The sequence below is a fragment of the Mobula birostris genome, chromosome 9 (genome assembly GCF_030028105.1).
Source record: "Mobula birostris isolate sMobBir1 chromosome 9, sMobBir1.hap1, whole genome shotgun sequence".
NCBI lineage: Eukaryota > Metazoa > Chordata > Chondrichthyes > Myliobatiformes > Myliobatidae > Mobula > Mobula birostris.
Genome location: NC_092378.1, coordinates 76,804,003 through 76,824,096, shown reverse-complemented (window position 1 = coordinate 76,824,096; position 20,094 = coordinate 76,804,003). Strand labels below are relative to the sequence as shown.

The window sequence follows — 20,094 nt, the reverse complement described above, 5'->3', positions numbered from 1 at the left end:
AGAGCTGCATCATTACCTTAAACTCTATCCCTCGATTTATGAAAGCTAACACCTCATAAGCTTTCTTAACTACCCTATCTACCTGTGAGGCAACTTTCAGGGATCTGTGGACATGTACCCCCAGATCACTTCTGCAACCTATCAATGTCTCTCTGCAACCTTCGACAATCCTCTACACTATCTATACCACCACCAACCTTTGTGTCGTCTGCAAACTTCCCAACCCACCCTTCTACCCCAACATCCAGGTCGTTAATAAAAATCACAAAAAGTAGAGGTCCCAGAACCGATCCTTGTGGGACACCACTAGTCACAGCCCTCCAATCCGAATGTACTCCCTCCACCACGACCCTTTGCCTTCTGCAGGCAAGCTAACTCTGAATCCACCTGGCCAAACTTCCTTGGATCCCACACCTTCTGACTTTTTATATAAGCCTACCGTGTAATTATATTAAATTTTGAGGTGGTTAGAGGAAAATATGGGGTGGGGGGGGGGGAGGCAGGGATATGTCAGAGGTAAGTTTTTTGAAAAACATAGAATGGTGAGTGTGTGGAATGCAAGAACTAAAGTGTAGATACATTAAGAACATTTAAGAGTCTCTTAGATAGGTATACAGATGATAGAAAAATGGAAAGCTACATAGGAGGGAATGGTTAGATTGATCTTAAGGCCATAAGACATGGGAGCAGAATTAGGCCATTCAGCCCATTGACTCTGTTTCGTCATTTCAGCACGGCTGATCCTGGATCCCACTCAATGCCATACATCTGCCTTCTCGCCATAACCTTTAATACCCTGACCAATCCAGAAGCGATCAACTTCCGCCTTAAATATATGCATGGACATGGCCTCCACTGCAATCTGTGGCAGAGCATTCCACAGGTTTACTGCTCTTTGGCTAAAAAAAAATGCCTCCTTACTTCTGTTCTAAAGGTTGCTCCTCAATTTTGAGGCTGTGCCCTCTAGTTCTGGATACCTCCACCATAGGAAACATCCTCTTCACATCCACTTTATCTAGTCCTTTCAACATTCACTAGGTTTCAATGAGATCCCCATGCATTCTTCTAAATTCCAGTGAATACAGACCTATATGCTCCATCTTGACGTAGGTTAAAAGATTAGCTCAGCATTGTTGGCCAATGGGCTGTGCTGTAATATTCTATGTTCCCTACTTCCTTTTGGAAACACGATTACAGATACAGGGTCACTCTCTATATACAAATATTAAAATTCTCTCATGAACTTTCTTTGCTATTAGACAGCTTACCTCAATCAAGTAAATATACTTCAGTTGAACAAAAGGATGACAGATCATACTCATCCATATAATTCCATAATCCATTTCTCTTCTCAGCCACTTTCCTCAAAACTAATCTTGACTGCTGTAACTTCAGTATACTTTTCAACCACAAGAAGAGATTCAGACCCATATACCTACAGCACTAAGATTGAATACTTACAATTCTACAACTTCTCCCCTGTGAGCTTACTTTTATTAATTGGTCAATACAATATGTATCCAATCTTTTGTTTTCTTCAGATTTGACTACCAGTGGTCTTTCAGTCAACCTTACAAAAACATAACCTCAAACCTTTGCTGCCAGTATACTAAAGTCAAAGAGTCATAGAAAAGTACAGCACAGAAACAGCCTCTCAGCACATCTAGTCCATGCCAAACTATTTAAACTGCCTACTCCCATCAACCTGCACTGCGACCATAGCGTTCCATATTCCTAATATCCATGTACTTCTCTAAAATGTTGAAATTGAGCTCGCATGCACCACTTGGCTAGCAGCGTATTCTACACTCTCATCACCCTCTGAGTGAAGAAATTTTTCCTTATGTTCCCCCTAGACTTTTCACCTTTCACCCTTAACCCATGACTTCTAGCCCCACCCAATCTCAGCAGAAAAAGCCTGCTTGCATTTACCCTATCTATACCCCTCATAATTTTGTATACCTCTATTAAGTCTCCTCTCAATCTTCTGCATTCCAAGGAATAAAGTCCTAACCTATTCAATCTTTCATTATAACTCAGGTTCTCCAGATCCAGCAACATCCTTGAAAATTTATCTGCACTCTTTCAAACTTATTGACATCTTTCCTGTAGGTAGGTGACCAGAACTTCACACAATACTTCAAATTAGGCCTCAACAATGTCTTAAACAACTTCAACATACCATTACATCTCCTGTACTCAATACTTTTACTTATGAAGGCCAGTTTCTTTATAACTCTATCTACCTGTGCCACCATTTTCAATGAAGTAAGGAGCTATATTCCCAGATCCCTTTGTTCTACTGCACTCCCCAGTGCCCTATCATTCAATGTGTAAGACCTGCTCTGGTTGGCCTTACCAAATTGCAACGCCTTGCACTTATCCACATTAAATTCCTACTGCCATTTTTCAGCCCATTTTTCCTGCTGGTCCAGATTCCACTGCAAGCCACGATGGCCTTCTTAGCTGTCCCCCAATCTTAGTGCTTTCTGCAAGTTTGTTGATCCAGTTAACTACATTATCATACACATCGTTGATATAGAAAACAAACAAAAACGGACCCAGCACCGACCCCTGTGGCATTCCACTAGTCACAGGCCTCCAGTCAGAGAGACAACCGTGTACCACTACTCTCTGGCTTCTCCCACAAAGCCAATGTTTAATTCAATATACTATCTCATCTTGAATGCCGAGTGGCTGAACCTAATCAAGCACAGTAAGTTCTGCTTGGCTTGATGAAAGTTAAAAATTAAATCTAAAGTTTTCTTCTCACAGCTTCTTTTTTTAACCTGTTGGGGTCTTACATAATTCCATCTCTGATCTCTTCTAGCCCTGCAAGCGTGTTATTTCCAAATTTTCCCCACATCACCCTTCTTGAACTTTGGTTTGTTTTGCATTACCACTTACTTCATTCCACCACGGGTAGCAAGCATACTTTCCACTTCCCAAACACCTCCTGCCCCTACAAAGATTGTCCTTATGACCAATATTTGATCACTCTTCCCAATATCTTCCGCTTAGGGTAATAAGAAATGTTTGCAAAATACTTCAATCAGGTTGTTTTTGTTTAAGATTGTTAAAAGTATAGAAATAATTGTTGATTGTAAATTAGCTTTCAGACATTTTAGAAACTGGCATTCACAATACATAGCTACCTATTCGACATAATGATCACCATTACATTATACAATGTATAATAAATAATAATGTAACATTATATAATCTAATCACCATTAAAAGATATATTAGATTTGTCCATAAACAAATGAAGCAATGATTAGCTATAAAGTTCAAAGTTCAAGATAAATTAATTATCTAAATACATATTTGTCATCATATACAACCCTGAGATTCATTTTCTTGGGGTATATGTAATAAATCCATAACAAAATAATAAATATAATATAATCAGTGAACGACCACACCAACTTGTGCGTTCAACCAGTGTATAAAAGACAAAAAACTGTGCAAGTACAAAAATAAATAATAATGTGGTAGGTATTTCATCGATGACGACAGATGAGAAAAGCTTGTTTAACTCAACTGCCGTTTTTATTGTAACAAGCACAATAACAGACAGAGCACAATTGCTTGGTGAGAGCCAACTCAGTCACATAGAGACGGGGGAGGTGATTATTACACACCCCTGTTACACACAAACACAAAAGTGAGCAATTGTATAACCCAAGCTAAAATAAATGAACTTGAACATCTCACCATAATTCTACCGAACACACACACCACCACGAATGCGTTTTCAAACAAGAACAATAAGTAGCACTGGCCGCTAGGAATGTTGGGGCGAGCTTACGACCACTCCCCCAGAGCGCCACAGTGCCCCCTACCCGAGAGGACAGACATCTCTGGCAACCCCAGGGGAGGCACTGCTTGGTGAGCCAAGAGGCAGGGCACCTGGAGTGTCACCTTCTTCCCTCAGCCCCCTGGGTCGGGGTGGCCGAGGCCCTGGTGCAGCACGACTGCCTTCTGTTGCTCAGGCAGCCCTATCCAGTATACCACATTGGAAATGCAGTCAAGTGGCCCTTTCGAGTGGCCTCCAAGCTTGGGGGATAGTCCCTTCTTCTGGGTGGGGCAGTAGATTCAAGACTCGGTCCCCCACAGTAAAGTTCTGCCGCGGCTGTAGGCATTATATGCCTGTCTTTGGTGGCCACTACCTGCGCTTTGGTTCTGCTGAGCCACATTGTGAACATTCACAGGCATCCCTTGAGGTGCTGCCAGTACTCCAACCTGGCCTCCCCAGAAATCTCTGGCTCAGGGGTGGGGGGTGGGGCCAGGGGGCAAACACATCCACTGGTGTGTGCAGCTCCTGCCCAAACACGAGCACAGCTGGCATACACCTGGTGCTCTCCTGAACTGCTATCCGGTATGCCTGCAACACTAGGGGTAGGTGGTGATCCCAATCGCGCTGGTGCTGGCTGACAAGGATGGCAAGCTGTATAGCCCGGGTGCGGATAAAACATTCCATCAGCCCATTACCTTGAGGGGATGAACCGGGGTGGTCTGCAGTTTGGTGATTCCCAGCTACCTACAGACTTCGCCAAACACCTGTGCCTCAAAGTTCCACCCCTGGTCATTGTGGAGTTCCTCAGGGCTGTCAAAGTGGCAGAAGAACTCCTCCACGATTCTCTCAGTGGTGTTGATAGTGCTCTGGTCCAGGACCACATACACCTCTGGCCACTTGTTTAAGTAATCCGTGGTCACGAGTACATAGCGGTTCCCGGCGTAGGTGTGGGGGAAAGGGCCCAAGGTGTGCAACACTACATGCTGCATTGGCGCACTAGACTGATGGCCCAGCTGCTTCTGCGACATGCAACCATTGCAGTAGCGCACGAACAGCTCCACATCCTGCCTGCACCCAGGCCAACAGAAGTGTTTGTGCAGCTTGCCCAATGTCTTTGCAAGCCCCAAATAGCCGGCCAGTCTGTGCACTGGCCGTGGCATGGAGCCCGTGGGGCATCACCAGCTGCAGGAAATGTCTGTCAAAGTCTGAAAATTACCTCCACAGGAACAGCAACCATTGTGCACCTCCATTGTGCTCCACTAAGAGTATAGGCCATTGGTCCCTAGATCCAGAGCAGAGACCACTACCCATTTCAGTGACTGTCCCATGCTCAGCCATCCCCTCACCCAGGCTAGCACAGGATCACTCTCCTGCTTGCTGCCCAGCTGCTGGTGGTCAATGGTGGGGAGGTCTACCAGCAGCTACAATCGGTAGCCTCGCAGGGACGGCGAGAGAGGGAGTCAGCATTACTTTGGTGCCTTCCGGCGCAGCGCTGTATCTCGAAATCGTCATCCCGGAGAGCGTCCAGACTCCTCACCAGCTGCCCATCAGGATTGAAGAAGCTCTAGACCGGTCAGTGATGCGTGGTCCATGCGAAGCAGGTGCTGTTCGCTGAAAAGGTAGAGGCAGAAGTAGCAGAAGGCCTGGACCATGGCCAAGTGCTCCCAATGGTTGACACAATAGTTCTGTTCAGGGCAGCTCAGGGTGCGGATAAAGTACACCACAGTGCGTTCTACTTGGTCCTCTCCTCTGACAGCAAAGTACTGAGCCCCCTGTTGCTGGCACCTACATCATCAATGAAGGGGCATGCTAGATCAGGGTATGACAGCACCAAGGCCTCGTGAGTGCAGCTTGGAGCTGGTCAATGGTTGCAGCGCAGATGTCAGTACGAGCAAAGAGCCCTTCTCGGTGAGCTGGTGCAGGGAAATGCCGATGGTGGCAAAGTCCTTAATAAACCAGTGGTAGCATGATGCCAGCTCCAGGAAGCTGCAAAGTTCAGAGACGTTGATGGGGGTGAGCCATTCCTTGATCACCGCCACCTTCTCAAGGTTTGTCGCCACTCCTTCCGCACTCATCACGTGCCCCAGGAACTTCCGTCTGGCATAGGTTTGCCTCGCAAATGGCAGTAAAAACCTCTTGCAGGTTCCACAGAGGATCATCAAAAACAGTGGCGTGCAGCAGATCGTCCAAATAGATGACACAGCAACTCCGCAGAATGTGAGCCAGCACCCTCTCCATCAGTCTCTCGAGGCCAAATGGCCAAACAGCATTACTCGGAAGTGCCACATGTGACCAATGGTGAAGCCAGGCTTGGGGTTCTCAGCACTCAAACAAGGTATTTGTGCCATGGGCTTCTAGGGCCAGTACGACCTGCCAATAGCCACTGCAGAGATCAAGAGAGCTGAATCAGGTCAAACCCGCAATACAGTCTAAGGCATCATCAATTCGGGACAATGGCTAAGAGCCCTTCTGCGTCGCAACATTAAGACCAAGGTAGTCTACGACCTCGGAGCGTCACAATAATAATAAATAATAAATAAGCAATAAACATCAAGAACAGGAAATGAAGAATCCTTGAAAGTGAGTCTACAGGTTGTGAGAACATTTCAATGATGGGCCAAGTGAAGTTATCCCCTTTGACTGAGGGGTAATAACTGTCCCTCAACTTGGTGGTGTGAGTCCTGAGGCTCCAGTACCTTCTTCCTGATGGGCAGCAGTGAGAAGAGAGCATGTTCTGGGTGGTGGGGGTCCCTGATGATGGATGCTGCTTTCCTGCGACAAAGATAAAGTGTTGATGTGCTCAATGATGGGGAAGGTACTCCAAAGTAATAACATGGAGGAATTTAAAGGTGCCAACCCTCTCCACCTCTGATCCCCCGATGAGGACTGGCTCATGAATCCTTGGTTTCCTTCTCCTGAAGTCAATAACCAGCTCCTTTACATTACTGATATTGGATAAGAAATTGTTGTTATGACACCACTCAGCAAGATTTTCATTTTCCCTCCTATATACTGATTCATCACCACCTTAAATTCAGCCTATGACAGTGCTGTCAGCAAACTTGAAAATGGCATTGGAACTGTGCTTGACCACCCAGCTATAAGCTTTTAATAATAAAGTATTACATTGTTAAACTACATATATAAACTACTAATAATTAATAGTTTAAAAACTTTTGAATGATCTGGTCAGAATATTAGAGCTGCAGGTAAAAGATTTGGACAGCAATGTTGCTTCCTCCATAAATCAATAATTTGAAGTTCAATACTTGCTTCAGAGTGATAATTTTTTAAAATGTTCTCTTTGAAAACAGAATTTTGAAATTACATGGAACTCTGCTTTTAAAGTGAATTTTTTACCACTCAGCATGTGCATTTTTACATAAAGGCACGGTTAAACTGAAGTGTGAATGGAAAGGATTCTCAGCACTCAAACAAGGTATTTGTGCCATGGAATAGCACAACTTCATTAGCTGTGCTCCAGAATAACGGGTGATTGGGCTGAAGAGGATTACATTGAATTGCGATTGATTTATGCCACCGTGTTTAAAACAGTTCTCAATTACTCTGTCCAATATTGTACAATTATATCTATTTCATGTGGTAATATATATTAAGACTGTTGTCTTAGAGGAACTTACACTTGACATTCCAGCTCATCATCTGCTTGAAAATGATAGGTTCTGTTGTCTATGAAGAGAGGGAAGTATACAGCATGAATAAAATAGCTTAATAAAAATGATAAAAATAATTATTTGATAAACAATTTACCAGGCACTCAGAAAGCAGATGCAGAAGTTTTCTTAATTCCTCAAATGTAACGCAGTCAAGATAGGAATGTCATATTTTGTTCACTTACTCAAGAGAGAAATTGAACTTAATAATGCAGCTTCCCACATTAATGCATAATTAAGGGACTTATCAGACTCAATTATTTCTCCATTTTATCTTGGGAATAAATTCAAGATGTTGGCCATGTATACATCAGTATGGATATACATGTTTAATTCATGGAAGTACATCCTCCATTCCTTCAAATCAGTTCCTAGTTGGGTGTTACAAAACTTGGATCTCAAAGTTGATACTTAGCTTAAATTTTACCACTGAAGTGTGCATTTTTACATAAATGAATAGTTATTTTTAGATTAGTTCCTACTACATATTGTTTTATCTTTGAAATATCTAAAATCGTAGCCTCAACATTTCAACTGGGTTACAACATGAAAACTTAAACAGTGAGCTGTAATCTTTCATTCCAGGTTGTTTGCTGCAATAGATAACATAATTAAAGGGTAAACTATTTGAGGGGAATCAATTGTATTGAGAATTTTAAAGTTTTGGATCATGAAATCCACCTTCCCACAACTCAACTGCTACGAAGTGAAAGATTCAGGAAACTATTTTAAACTCTTGTATTTTACTTGCCTATTCACTTGGCCCGAGATCTGTAATCTTGGAGTGCCAGATAGTTAAAGGAAGGAATATTGTCTGGAAAGGATCTTAAGAGCCGTTCCAAAAATGGCAAAGTGGAAAGCCAATAATAACTTGTTCTGTAATTGAGGAGGAAATCCTCAACTAGGTGACTGCACTGTTCTATGGCAAAGAAGAGGAAGCTAAACCCAGATTCAGAAGGGAGAGAAGCGAAGCTAGAAATGAAATTAATAAAACAAGAAAGAAATACTGGAAGGCAGCCATGGCTGTGCTTCATAGCAAATGCAAGGAAAACTCTGAATATGGCAGCTGAGCTGAAGACGGGTAAAAACAGGTTAATATTTTGGATTACAGAATTTTCAAGAGAGATAATGATTGCATTTAAAAAGGAAGCAGGGTAAGATTGGTGGTGGCAATATTGTTTACAGAAGCAATCATGGGCGTGAGAAGAGATGTTATATAGAATGTTTATTCTTGTGGGCTAAGCTAAAGGATAAAAATAAGAAAAAAATCACATTGCAAGGAGTTTACTAAAGATATCCAAATAATAATAATTATATCCAAATAATGTGAGAACAAGAGACCAAGTTTAATGGTAAATTTCAGACAAGTATAAAAGTAACATTATTCATTGTCCTAAAAGATGGTAGAGACATAAATCAGCATATTTCAAACATATCTGGGCACACGATGAACTATGACCATAAGTGCTACAGACGTGGTGCTGAATGGTGTGAAGGCATTGGGTAACTTTCTAGAAATGGACAAGGACAGATGGGCCTCCTTTTGTGTCATAAATAATCTAAAATTGTATGATTTGTCAACTTCAAAATTAGATCTGACCCAGTGCATAATTATTAGGTACAGACATACCATCAGCAATCCCTTACACAAGTTAAATCAGTTCAAATTAACATACAAAATTTTTTGGAATCTGTTATTCAAAAAAGACATGTGGGTGCTTTCATTGGAGCTTGTCTGAAAAAGATATGGATCTAAGATAATGCACTTAATGTTTGTACTTGAGGGTTTGATTCTTAGTTCAGACTGAAAATAATATCTCCTCCTTGCTGACAATCAACACAGGTACATCTCAAGGATGCATGCTTAGCCCTCTGCTCTACTCTACACTCATGACTACGGCTCGGCACAGCTCAGGTGCCATCTATAAATTTGCCAATGACACAACTGTTGTCAGCAGAATCTCAGGTGGTGACGTGGCGACGTAGAAGAGTGAGATAGATCAGCTAGTTGAATGGTGTCACAACAACCACCTTCACTGAAGGTCAGTAACACCAAGGAACTAATGGAAAGGAAAAGGAAAGTCAGAAGAACACACACCAATCCTCATTGAGGGATCAGTAGCATAAAGGATGAGTAGTTTCAAGTTCATGGGTGTCACCATCTCTGAAAATCTACAGTACTGTGCAAAAACCTCAGGCACATATATATAGCTAGAGTGGCCAAGACATTTGCTTAGTGCGGTATTTGTCAACGTGGAGTGGACAGCCAGCCTGTAAGTCTGGCAGAGGCAAAGGATGTTCGGAATAGCAAGGATGGAGTGCCACAAGAGGGGTATGGGACAGATGGCAGAGAAGGAGTGTCAGGGGCGGGGGATGGTGCAGGTGCAGACAGACCCAGCCCTCAGACACCAGGCGAGGTCATTTGATTCCAAACAATTAGTTATCATTATAGAATGACTTTCTGGTGCTTCATGTTCCCTCCACTCTCCTCCTTTTCCCAACCATGACTGCCCTCTCCCTGACCCCTTCTAACTCTCAGTCCATAATCGAGACCCATATTAGAATAAGGTTTATCATTACTCACAAATGTCATGATTTTCTTTTCTCGGAAGTACAGTGCAATACATAAAATTACTTAAGTACCGTGCAATGGTTTTAGGCACGTATACACAGCTAGGGTACCGAAGACTTTTGCACAGTACTTTAGTAATTTTATGTATCCTGATCCCAACATATTTGTGAAGTTAATTACAAAAAGGCACACCAGCACCTATATTTCATTAGGAGTTTGAGGAGATTTGGTATGTCACCACATGTACCATGGAGAACGTTCTGATTGATTGCATCACTGTTTGGTACATGGTATAGAGGTACCAATGAACAAGATCAGAAAAAGTTGCAGAGGGTTGTAAGGACCAACAACTTCATCCTGGGCACTAGCCTCACCATCATCGAGGACATCTTCAATGGGCGGCATTCTTTATTAAGGAGGCTCATCATTTAGGACATGCCCTCTTCTCATTATTACCATTAAGGTGGTAATACAGGAGCCTAAAGACACACACTCAGTGTTTTAGGAACAGCTTCTTCCCCTCTGCTATCTGATTTCTAAACGGAACATGCACCAATGAACACTACCTCACTTCTGGCTCCTTTTTGAGCTACTTTTTTATATATTACTTATTGTAACAAGTTTTTTTTTAATGTATTGCACTGTACTGCTGCTGCTAAACAACAAAATCCACGACATATGTCAGTGATATTAAACCCGATTCAAGGCTTCCTGCTTCCGTTCAATATCTGAATACTGTGTAGGTGATGATATGCTAATACAGGGGATGCACAGATTCTGTCAATGTCAAGGCAAATTAGAGAGTGGCTTAGGATATTATTTGTTCGTTTATTTGTACTTTGCCTCACATGCTCTTATTTCTGAGCCACAAGACACTCAGTGTCTTCCTGGATGCTCGTTGTCCTATTCGAGTAGTGCAGACCAGGGATTCTTTTGGGTCAGTGATGATGATACTTTTCTCAAGAGAACTTTGAGAATGTCCTTGAAACATTTTCCCTATCCTCTTGGAACTCTCTTGTTGCAAGGGATCTCCAGGTAGTGTTCTTGCTTTAGGGTTAGGGTGTGGACATGTTTCCTAGATCTGGTTGATCAAGGTTAAAGTTTCAGTACTGGAGATATTGGCTTGGGAGAGGATGCTGACATTATTTTCGCTAATAGGATCTGATGCTGAATCTCATTTCTTTCTGAACAACAAAGCAAGGTGTACAAAGCATGATGATCATCAAAACACCAAAATATTTACTTGTAAATAGGATAAATATAAATTTCATTAAAATACTCTGTGCAAATCTGTATAGAAAGTTTAAACCAATTGGAAATTGCAAGACATCAAATTATTATAGCATTCAAGCCAATAAATAACAAAAAACATACGTGATATTAAGTCAAAACACTTTTTCTCATCTGCAGTGGGCTTCACCTGGCATGTCAGTAAATTTAGTCTCGCTGGCTGCCTGTTGGTCTAAAGATACAAAATATATTAGAAAACACAAGGTATCATAATGGTTCAGGTGAACATTTCTGCAAGCAATGTGGTTAGACGTGTAGGATTCACAAGCCAATCTGATTGAAGTTTGCAAACTGAAATGAAGTAGGTTTTGGTACATTTTTTATAAAAGTTTAATTTAATCTTTGTTTTTAGCTCTAAAGTTTTTTACTTCATTTTAAGGTTTTTTTTAAACAATTCACAAGTCCAGACATTTCAAAAGGAATTTTCTGGGCATGCCTTATTCTGATCGACCCACATAATAAATTCTTGACTAAACTAGAATTTCGACTAAGTAGTTCACAAGATCTTTAGTAACAAACTTGGTTGTCTAAGCTTGCAAATAGAATTTTAAACTTATAAGAAAAAGTTTGCACATGTGTATAAATAAGTATTATATCTGTTAAGAAAGTAAGAAAAAAAGGAGGGGTGCTAGTGCGCATGCGTATGGATTAGACGTGTTTGGTCAGTGCTCCTCTCCGAGGCCTCGATAAAATTACTATGATACCGTGTTTTGTTCATTCATAGGCCAAGAGTGTATGTCTAAACTAAGTGTCTGGAAAAGTTTGACAACGCCGAAGGCAAATAAAGCCAAGACCGCCGACTGCCAAACTACCGAAGTTAGTGCTAACAATGGGTCGGTAAAGAGCTTCTCCGCGCCTGAGATACCGCCGGATAAAACTTAGGCCATGTACAAGGAATTAGGTCAGGAGATTTCTCAGTCAGTTCTGCGCAGCATTAACGACTGATTGGATGTTTTTGAGACCAAGTTTGAGGCGCTTGTGGCCTCACAGGCTGACTTACAAGCCCGTGTGGCTAATCAAGACCTAACCACCAGTGACCTTGAAACACACGTGCAAGAGCTTGAAGCTAAGTATTCAGAGCTAATGAGACAAAATAGCCAGCTTGAAGCTAAAGTGCATGACCTAGAGGCTCGTTCCCGGAGACATGACATTAAGATTGTAGGGATACAAAAGGGTGAGGAGGATGGTAAACCTACTGAATTTGTTTCCAGACCGATTCCCAAGTTGCTCGGGGAAGAGCATTTCCCGTATCCGGTTAAAGTCGATCACACACATCGCTCTCTCTATCCAAAGCCGGCTGCCGGCGGGAAACCGCACACCATCTTGGCACGTATCCATCACTTTCCAGTGAAAGAGCTGATCCTGCACCGCAGCAGACTACAACCCATGGAGTACAAGGGAAATAAGGTCTTAATCTTCCCGGACTATACTAAAGAGGTGATGACTCAACGTCGTGCCTTCGTGATGTACTGCAAACTCTGCGCGATGGAGGAAGCAAGCACACCCTGTGGTATCCAGCTAGGCTCTATATTTATCATCAAGATGGAAGAGCGCCTGAAGTATATGATGACCCAACAGAAGCAGCACAATTCTTGGAAAGGAATAATGTATGAAAAAGGGAGCAGATATATTGACACTGTTTATTCAGCTTATATTTGTGCCAGTTTCCATGTTGGGATATGGGGAGGGACTTGCTTGTTATATGTAGTTTTGCAATGCTGTCTGCCGCACTGGGATTTAATTGCAGAGAATGTTCTAAATATTTTTGTTATTATAAGGGTTAAATTTGAGTTGGTGTCATGAATGTTCAGCTTCAGGTGCGGACACTGGATAACTCTCCCCAGCCCTAATAGCATTTGTTCAACAGTATTATATAACTTGCGTTATAAATTTTCTCAGAGAGGGGGTTTGTGATGATTGTATAATGTTAGTTATCTGCCCAGCAGCTCCTTTTGGGATGGAAATGGGGAACTGTGTGTCTGGTTTAGGGAGACATGAAGTGGGGTGGGTTAGGGTGTATGTTGTTTTTGTTTATAGCTCAGACATGCTTTTTTTTGTGTATGTTGTGTCCTTATGAGGCTGCCAGTTATTTTGCATTGTTTACTACGCTTGTGGTCAACTCTAATAATCTCTTTTTTATTCTCATATGCAGAGGCCTTGCGGTGGAACACAGCTGGGGGGGGGGGGTAAAGATATTACAATAGTCTCGTGGAATGTTAAGGGCCTTGGTCATGTTGTTGAGAGGGATAAAGTTTTTAGACATCTCAAATCTCTATCTGCAGATGTGATTTTTCTACAGGAAACCCATATCAAAGTAACTGAGCAAAGCAGATTGAGGTCTAGCTGGATATCACAGGTTTACCAGTCACCATTTACTTCTCATGCTCGTGGTGTGGCTATCCTCTTTAGGACAAGTATTCCATTTCACCTTACTTCCATGACCACAGATCCTCTCGGCAGGTTTATTATGATCTCTGGCACCATTAATTCATTTCCACTACCTTTCTTAATATTTATGGTCCAAACACAGACGAGCCAAATTCTTTTAGGAAAGTTTTTGATTTACTTCCGGATGCCAGTAGTTCAAATATAATAATCGGTGGTGACTTAAAATGCTACCTGGACCCATATTTAGATAGATTGTCCTCCCGCCTGCCCTCAAATATCGTGTCAGTGCAGGTCCTAAATAATTTGATTAGATCTAGGAATTTAGTAGATATTTGGCGAGTTCAACATCCCACCGACAAGGATTATTCTTATTATTCTCACGTTCACAAATCTTATAGGAGAATAGACTATTTTTTAGTTGATTCTCATTTAATATCTCGTGTTACCAATACAAAATATCATAATAGATTAATTTCTGACCATAGCCCCTTGACAATGTCACTAAATCTCTCCCTTTCCAAACAAATCTATTCCTGGTGTTTTAACCCCTCCCTACTCGCCAATAAGAAATTTATAGAATATATCACCACCAGATTAAAAGATTTTATAGAAATTAACATAATGGTGAGGTGTCAGATTCCACACTCCAGGAGATATTAAAAGTTGTAATTCGTGGGTATATAATTTCATATGAATCCGCTGCTAAGAGGGAGAGAGAAGGGCAATTATTAGAGATTGAGAATACTCTCCCTACCCTGAAGTGACATACCAGGCTTCGAAATCCTCTGAAGTTTACAATAAAATAAAGAAAATAAGAAAAAAGGAATGAAACTTGTAGAAAATTTTGGACAGGAAATATTTGTATGCATCTTTAAAACAAATCTCTTTTTCACAGATATCTTCTCCGAAGGTGATAATGTGCAGAACCCAGCAGCAAATATGCTAAACAAGCATTTATCACAAAATCTTTCTGCACTGATGCACTTTAAACGTAACCACCATAAATATTTCTATTAAGGAATATAAATATTCCTATTGTGTTCAAACAGGATTATAAAAAACTTTCTGTGAAAATATGTTAATTATGTTGAAAATAGGTTATCTTAGTTTTAATTATTTGGTGCATGTATATCAAGCACAGTGAAATGCGCCATTGACATCAACAACCAACAGTCTGAGGACGTGCTGGATGCAGCCCGCAAGTGTTGCTAGGCTTCTGGCAGCTATGTAACATGCCCACACTTACTAACCCTAACATTACATCTTTCAAATGTGGGAAGAAACTGGTGTACCAGGAGGAAACCCACATGGTCAAAAGAGAAATGTAACAAACTCCTTACAGACAGTGGTGGGAATAAACCCAGACTGCTGGTGCTTTAAAGCATTACACTAGCTGCTATGCTACTGTGCCGCAAGAAGATACCTGCAAGAACTCAAGTTTTCACAATTTGCCTTCCCCAATTTCACTTCTACTGCTGTAACTTCATGGCTTAATGGCTTGAGTTTAATCTTAAAGGATGAAATGGCTAGGCTAGACGGGAATAGCAAATTCATGTCAATTGCTGTTTCAAGTGTTAGCCATCTGCTGAAAACTTCAGCTGCTCCTGTGCAATGGCTAGATTGGGAAAGAGTATTAGATCCATCAGCCTTTTCAAATTCCAAAATAATGTAAAAATCACAAAAGGGCAGCAGGCAGGTCCACCAAATAATTAAAAAGAAAAATGGCATCTTGGTCTTTATTGGAAAGATGTTAAATGCAAACAGCGTTAATGGCAGGATTCTTAGCAGTGTGGAGGAACAGTGCGGACTTTGGTTCCAAATCCACAGATCCCTCAAAGTTGTCGCACAAGTTGATAGGGCTATTAAGAATCCGTGTGTTGGCATTCATTAGTTTGGGGGGAAGGGGGCGAAGAGAAATTGAGTTCAAGAACCACGTGGTGATTTTACACCTCCATAAAACCCTGGCTAGACCACACTTTTTCAAACTGTTTGCCCCATTATAGGAAGGATATGGAAGCCTTAGAGAGGTGCAGAGGAGATTTACCAAGATGCTACCTGGATTACAGAGCCTATGAGGATGGGATGAACCAGCTAGGGCGAAGGGGGATGAGAAATAACTTGATGGAGGTGTACAACATGATAGATCCAGTGGATGGCCAAAGAATATTTCCTAGGACAAAAATGGCTAATATGAGATGGCATCATTTTAAGATGATTGAAGGCAAGTATAGGGGGCATATGAGAGGCAAGTTGTTTCTTTTTTCTACACAGATTAGTGGGTGCCAGGGATGTTGCTTCAGGCAGATGCATTATGGACATTTAAGGAACTCTTGGATGAGAGAAATATAGTAGTCTATGTAGGGGGGAAGGGTTAGATTGATCTTAGAGTAGGTTAAAAGGTTGGCACAACGTCATGGGCCGAAAGGCTTGTACAGTGATGTATTGTTCTAAATTTTAAGTTGGAGCTTAATCATAGGAGGTTTTGTTACACAGTTGTTCAGGGTATTGGTGAGGCCACACCTGGAATACTGTGCAGTTTTGGTCCCCATACCTGGAAAAAGTTCCAACAGAATCGGAGGCAGTCCAAAGGAAATTCACTAAGCTAATTCCTGGAAGCATTATCCTATCAAGAAAGTCTAGATAGTTTGGATTTGCATTCCCTGAAGTTCAGAAGAATGAGGGTGACCTTATTCAAACATGCAAGCTTCAAGTGGCATTTAACAGGGTAGATATTGAGATGTATTCAATAGTGGGAGAGTCACAAACAAGGGGACGTCCCTACAAGGGGTCAGTCGTTTAAAATTGAATTGAATTGAACGATCTTTTCCCCCTGGGATTAATAAAGTATGACTATGACTATGACGATGATCTTTATTGTCATTTCACATAGTTACAATGAAACTCTGTTTGGCTTCCTCTCAGGCAATTAAATAAAGCGGTAGATAACAAGAAGACAGTAATAGAAAAACAGTATTAAATAGATAAGTAGCAGAAAATAAGTTGCAACAGCACCAGAATATCACAGTAATGCACAAAGTGTCGTTAGTGCAAGTATTTGAGTCCTTGTGTGTGCATGTGTGTGCTCACAATTTCATTCATTGTTATGGGAGTGGTGTGATGGAGGCCGCAGATCTGGGATAGAAGCTGTTCCTCAGTCTAGTTGTTCTGGCTTTTAGTGTCCTGAACCTTTTGCTGGACGGCAGTGGGTCAGACAGGGAGTGGCTGGGGTGTGTGGTGTCTCCGATTATGCTGATTGCTTCCCTCCTGAGTCTGCTGGAATAGATGGTGTCCAGTCCTGGGAGCTCCATCCTGACAATTCGCTGGGCCGCCTTCACCACGCGATGCAGATCTGGTCGCTTAGCGGCTGTGCAGCTGGCATACCACACGGTGGCGCTGTTGGTCAGGGTGGTTTCAATTGTGCTACTGTAGAAGTTAAGCAACAGCTTTTATGGGAGTTTGGCCTGTTTCAGCTTTCTGAGGAAGAAGAGTCTCTGTTGTGCTTTTTTTTACAAGCAGCGAGGTGTTGGTGGTCCATGTCAGCTGTTTTAACAACATAACTCCAAGGACCTTTAGGTTTTCCACACTTTTCACTACCTCTCCAGGGGGGAGTATACTCTGTCCTTTGATCTCCTGAAATCAATGATCATCTCTTTTGTTTTAGAAGTGTTGAGGACCAGATTGTTGTCCTTACACCACTCGGTCAGATGATCCATCTCAAGCCTGTAGGCTGTTTCATCCTCGTCCGAGATCATGCCAACCACTGTGGTATCATCTGCAAATTTAGTTATGGAGTTGGAGGTGTAGATGGGGGTGCAGTCATGTGTGAAGAGAGTGTAGAGCATAGGGCTCAACACACAGCCCTGTGGGGTGCCTATTTTTAAGATGAGGATGGTGGAGGTGTGCTTACCAATTCTGACTTGCTGTGGTCGGTTTGTGAGAAAGTCCATGACCCATGAGCACAGGTACCAAGGAACCAAGGCCAAGAGTGTTCAGTTTGCTGACCAGTTTATGGGGGAATGACTGTGTTAAATGCAGAACTGAAGTCCACAAAAAACATCCTCACATAAGCGTTCGGTTCCTCTAAGTGAGTCAGAGCAATATGGAGGGCTGTTATGATTGCATCCTCTGTGGAGCGGTTTGCCCAGTAGGCAAACTGGTGTTTGTCCAGATCAGGTGGGATTATAGCCTTAACGTGTCACAGCACAAGTCTCTCAAAGCACTTCATGGCTATGGGCATCAGCATAGAAGTTTTTCTCAGAGGGTAGTGAATCTCTGAAATTCTCTGTGTCTAAGGGTAGCAGAGGCCAGATTAGAACAATTTATATTAAATATTTGAAAGACATTGTGAGTTATGGAAAACTAGCATTGAAGAGCTCAGGCAAGCTTAGATCAAGCAAGATCATATTGAATGGTGGGGCAAACATAAGGAGGCCGAGTAGTTTATTTCTGTCCTTATTTTATGATCTTGACCTGACCTATCATTATAATCTTAACCAGGCCTAGAACCCTCTGTAGATATTTGTGCCTTCAAATTCATGATCATTCATGAATTTGATTAGTCCATCATTATAGTGATCAAAGATGGCTAAACAAAATACAATATACTTGCATCCTATTTCTTACAGAACATGAGGGAAACAAAATCAAGTTTATGCAACATAAATCATTTAATGCTTCAGGCTCTGCGATATCCTGGTGAATTCGCATTGTTTCTTTGCCCCAGGTGTTGTTTCTTTTCTAAGGTGCTATAGCCAAAACTCCCAATCTTTCAAAGATTATCTTTGTTGATAGTTTAAAAAGATGTTGCATTTCACTATTTGTAATAAAAAACTTTTTCTCATAAAAGCTTTTCTCATTGTGTACAAGATTATAAGAGGCAAAAATTGAGTATAGAGCCAGAAGGGAGATAAGCAGTCAACTTTTTGGGTCGAGACCCTTCATCAGGCAGGAGTTCACACCAAGGTCCCTCTGTAGCAGTGCACAGTACGAGTCTGCCTTTCCAAGTACTGGTGTAGGTACGTATCTGTGATTGATTAGAATTCGGGACCAAGACAATAGCACACTAGTACTCTTTGTGTAGCTCTGAACACTGCAATAATGTATTCAGATTAGCTAACAGAAGCACATCCCTGTCGTAATTTATAAACTTATGTCATAACAAATATTTAGTCATCCATGAAGTTAGTAGCAGACTCAACAGCTGGGATCAATCCTACCTGGAGCTAATGAATCATGGAGAACAGCTGGCTCTCTCATGCTAGCTTGCTTCTGTTAACCAATCTGAACACATCAGTAAAACGTTCAGAGCTACTTACACAGCAATACCAGTTCCTAGCACATTCTTATGCCTAAACTTCAGCTTGTCTTGGACTTACATGCACTTTTCCAAATGTGAAAATATGTCAAATGGAAGATCATATATGTTATACTGTATCCGTCACTCTACTGCAAAATGCACTGGACAACGTTTTACTGATGATAGAATTTTTTAATGTAAATTCTCATTGCATTATAAAAATTACACAACATATGTTACCCATTCGATTAAATTAAGGAGTAAAGTCCAAAATTGCTATTTTTGACTTGGTTGGTAATTAGATTCTTTTTCAATATTTAATACACACTGTGGGTGGCCGGTTGAGGACAGGTCTGAGGGGGTGGAAGTGTTCCTTCCCTCTGTTAGCCTGCAGGTCACCTTTGGGTAAGGTGTAGCATCTGCTTAGCAACACTCACCACCTCCCCCTCAGGATCAGGGTTAGGTTGAAGCCATGGGAGCAGGTGGTGGATGGTCATATGAGCAGCTGGTACATATCACAACTCCTGGTTATGAGACCACTGACACAAGGCAATCTCTGAAGAGTATTGAAAATGGCTTGGTCACCCATCTACTGAATACACTGCCCAGAAGGCAGCAATGGCAAACCAATTCTGTAGAAATATTTGCCAAGCATAATCATGGTCATGGATAGAAAGAAGAATTAGACTAAAGACAAACAAGAAATAAGTTGATTTGGTAATGGGAAATGAACCTGGTCAGGTGTCAGATATCTCAGTGGGAGAGCATTTTGGAGATAGTGATCACAATTCTACTTCCTTTACCATAGCATTGGAGAGGGATAGGAACAGACAAGTTAGGAAAGTGTTTAATTGAAGTAAGGGGAATTATGAGGCTATCAGGCAGGAAATTGGAAACTTAAATTGGGAATAGATGTTCTCAGGGAAAAGTACGAAAGAAATGTGGCAAATGTTCAGGGGATATTTGTGTGGAGTCCTGCACTGGTACAATCCAATGAGACAGGGAAGTTATGGTAGGGTACAGGAACTGTAGTGTACAAAGGCTGTAATAAATCTAGTCAAGAAGAAAAGAAAAG

At 41.6% G+C, this 20,094-nt stretch overlaps 1 protein-coding gene across 3 annotated transcripts in view; it reads right to left on the bottom strand.

The window, feature by feature from the left end:
* LOC140202842 (arf-GAP with SH3 domain, ANK repeat and PH domain-containing protein 1-like) overlaps positions 1-20,094 on the bottom strand; it is a 531,099-nt gene that overhangs the window by 157,443 nt on the left and 353,562 nt on the right. For all 3 annotated transcript variants that reach the window (XM_072268282.1, XM_072268281.1, XM_072268284.1), the window contains 2 exons: positions 11,420-11,507; positions 7,441-7,489 (listed from right to left, as the gene is read on the bottom strand). In XM_072268282.1, coding sequence (XP_072124383.1) covers positions 7,441-7,489; positions 11,420-11,507 — 137 coding nt within the window. The remainder of the gene's footprint in view (positions 1-7,440; positions 7,490-11,419; positions 11,508-20,094) is intronic.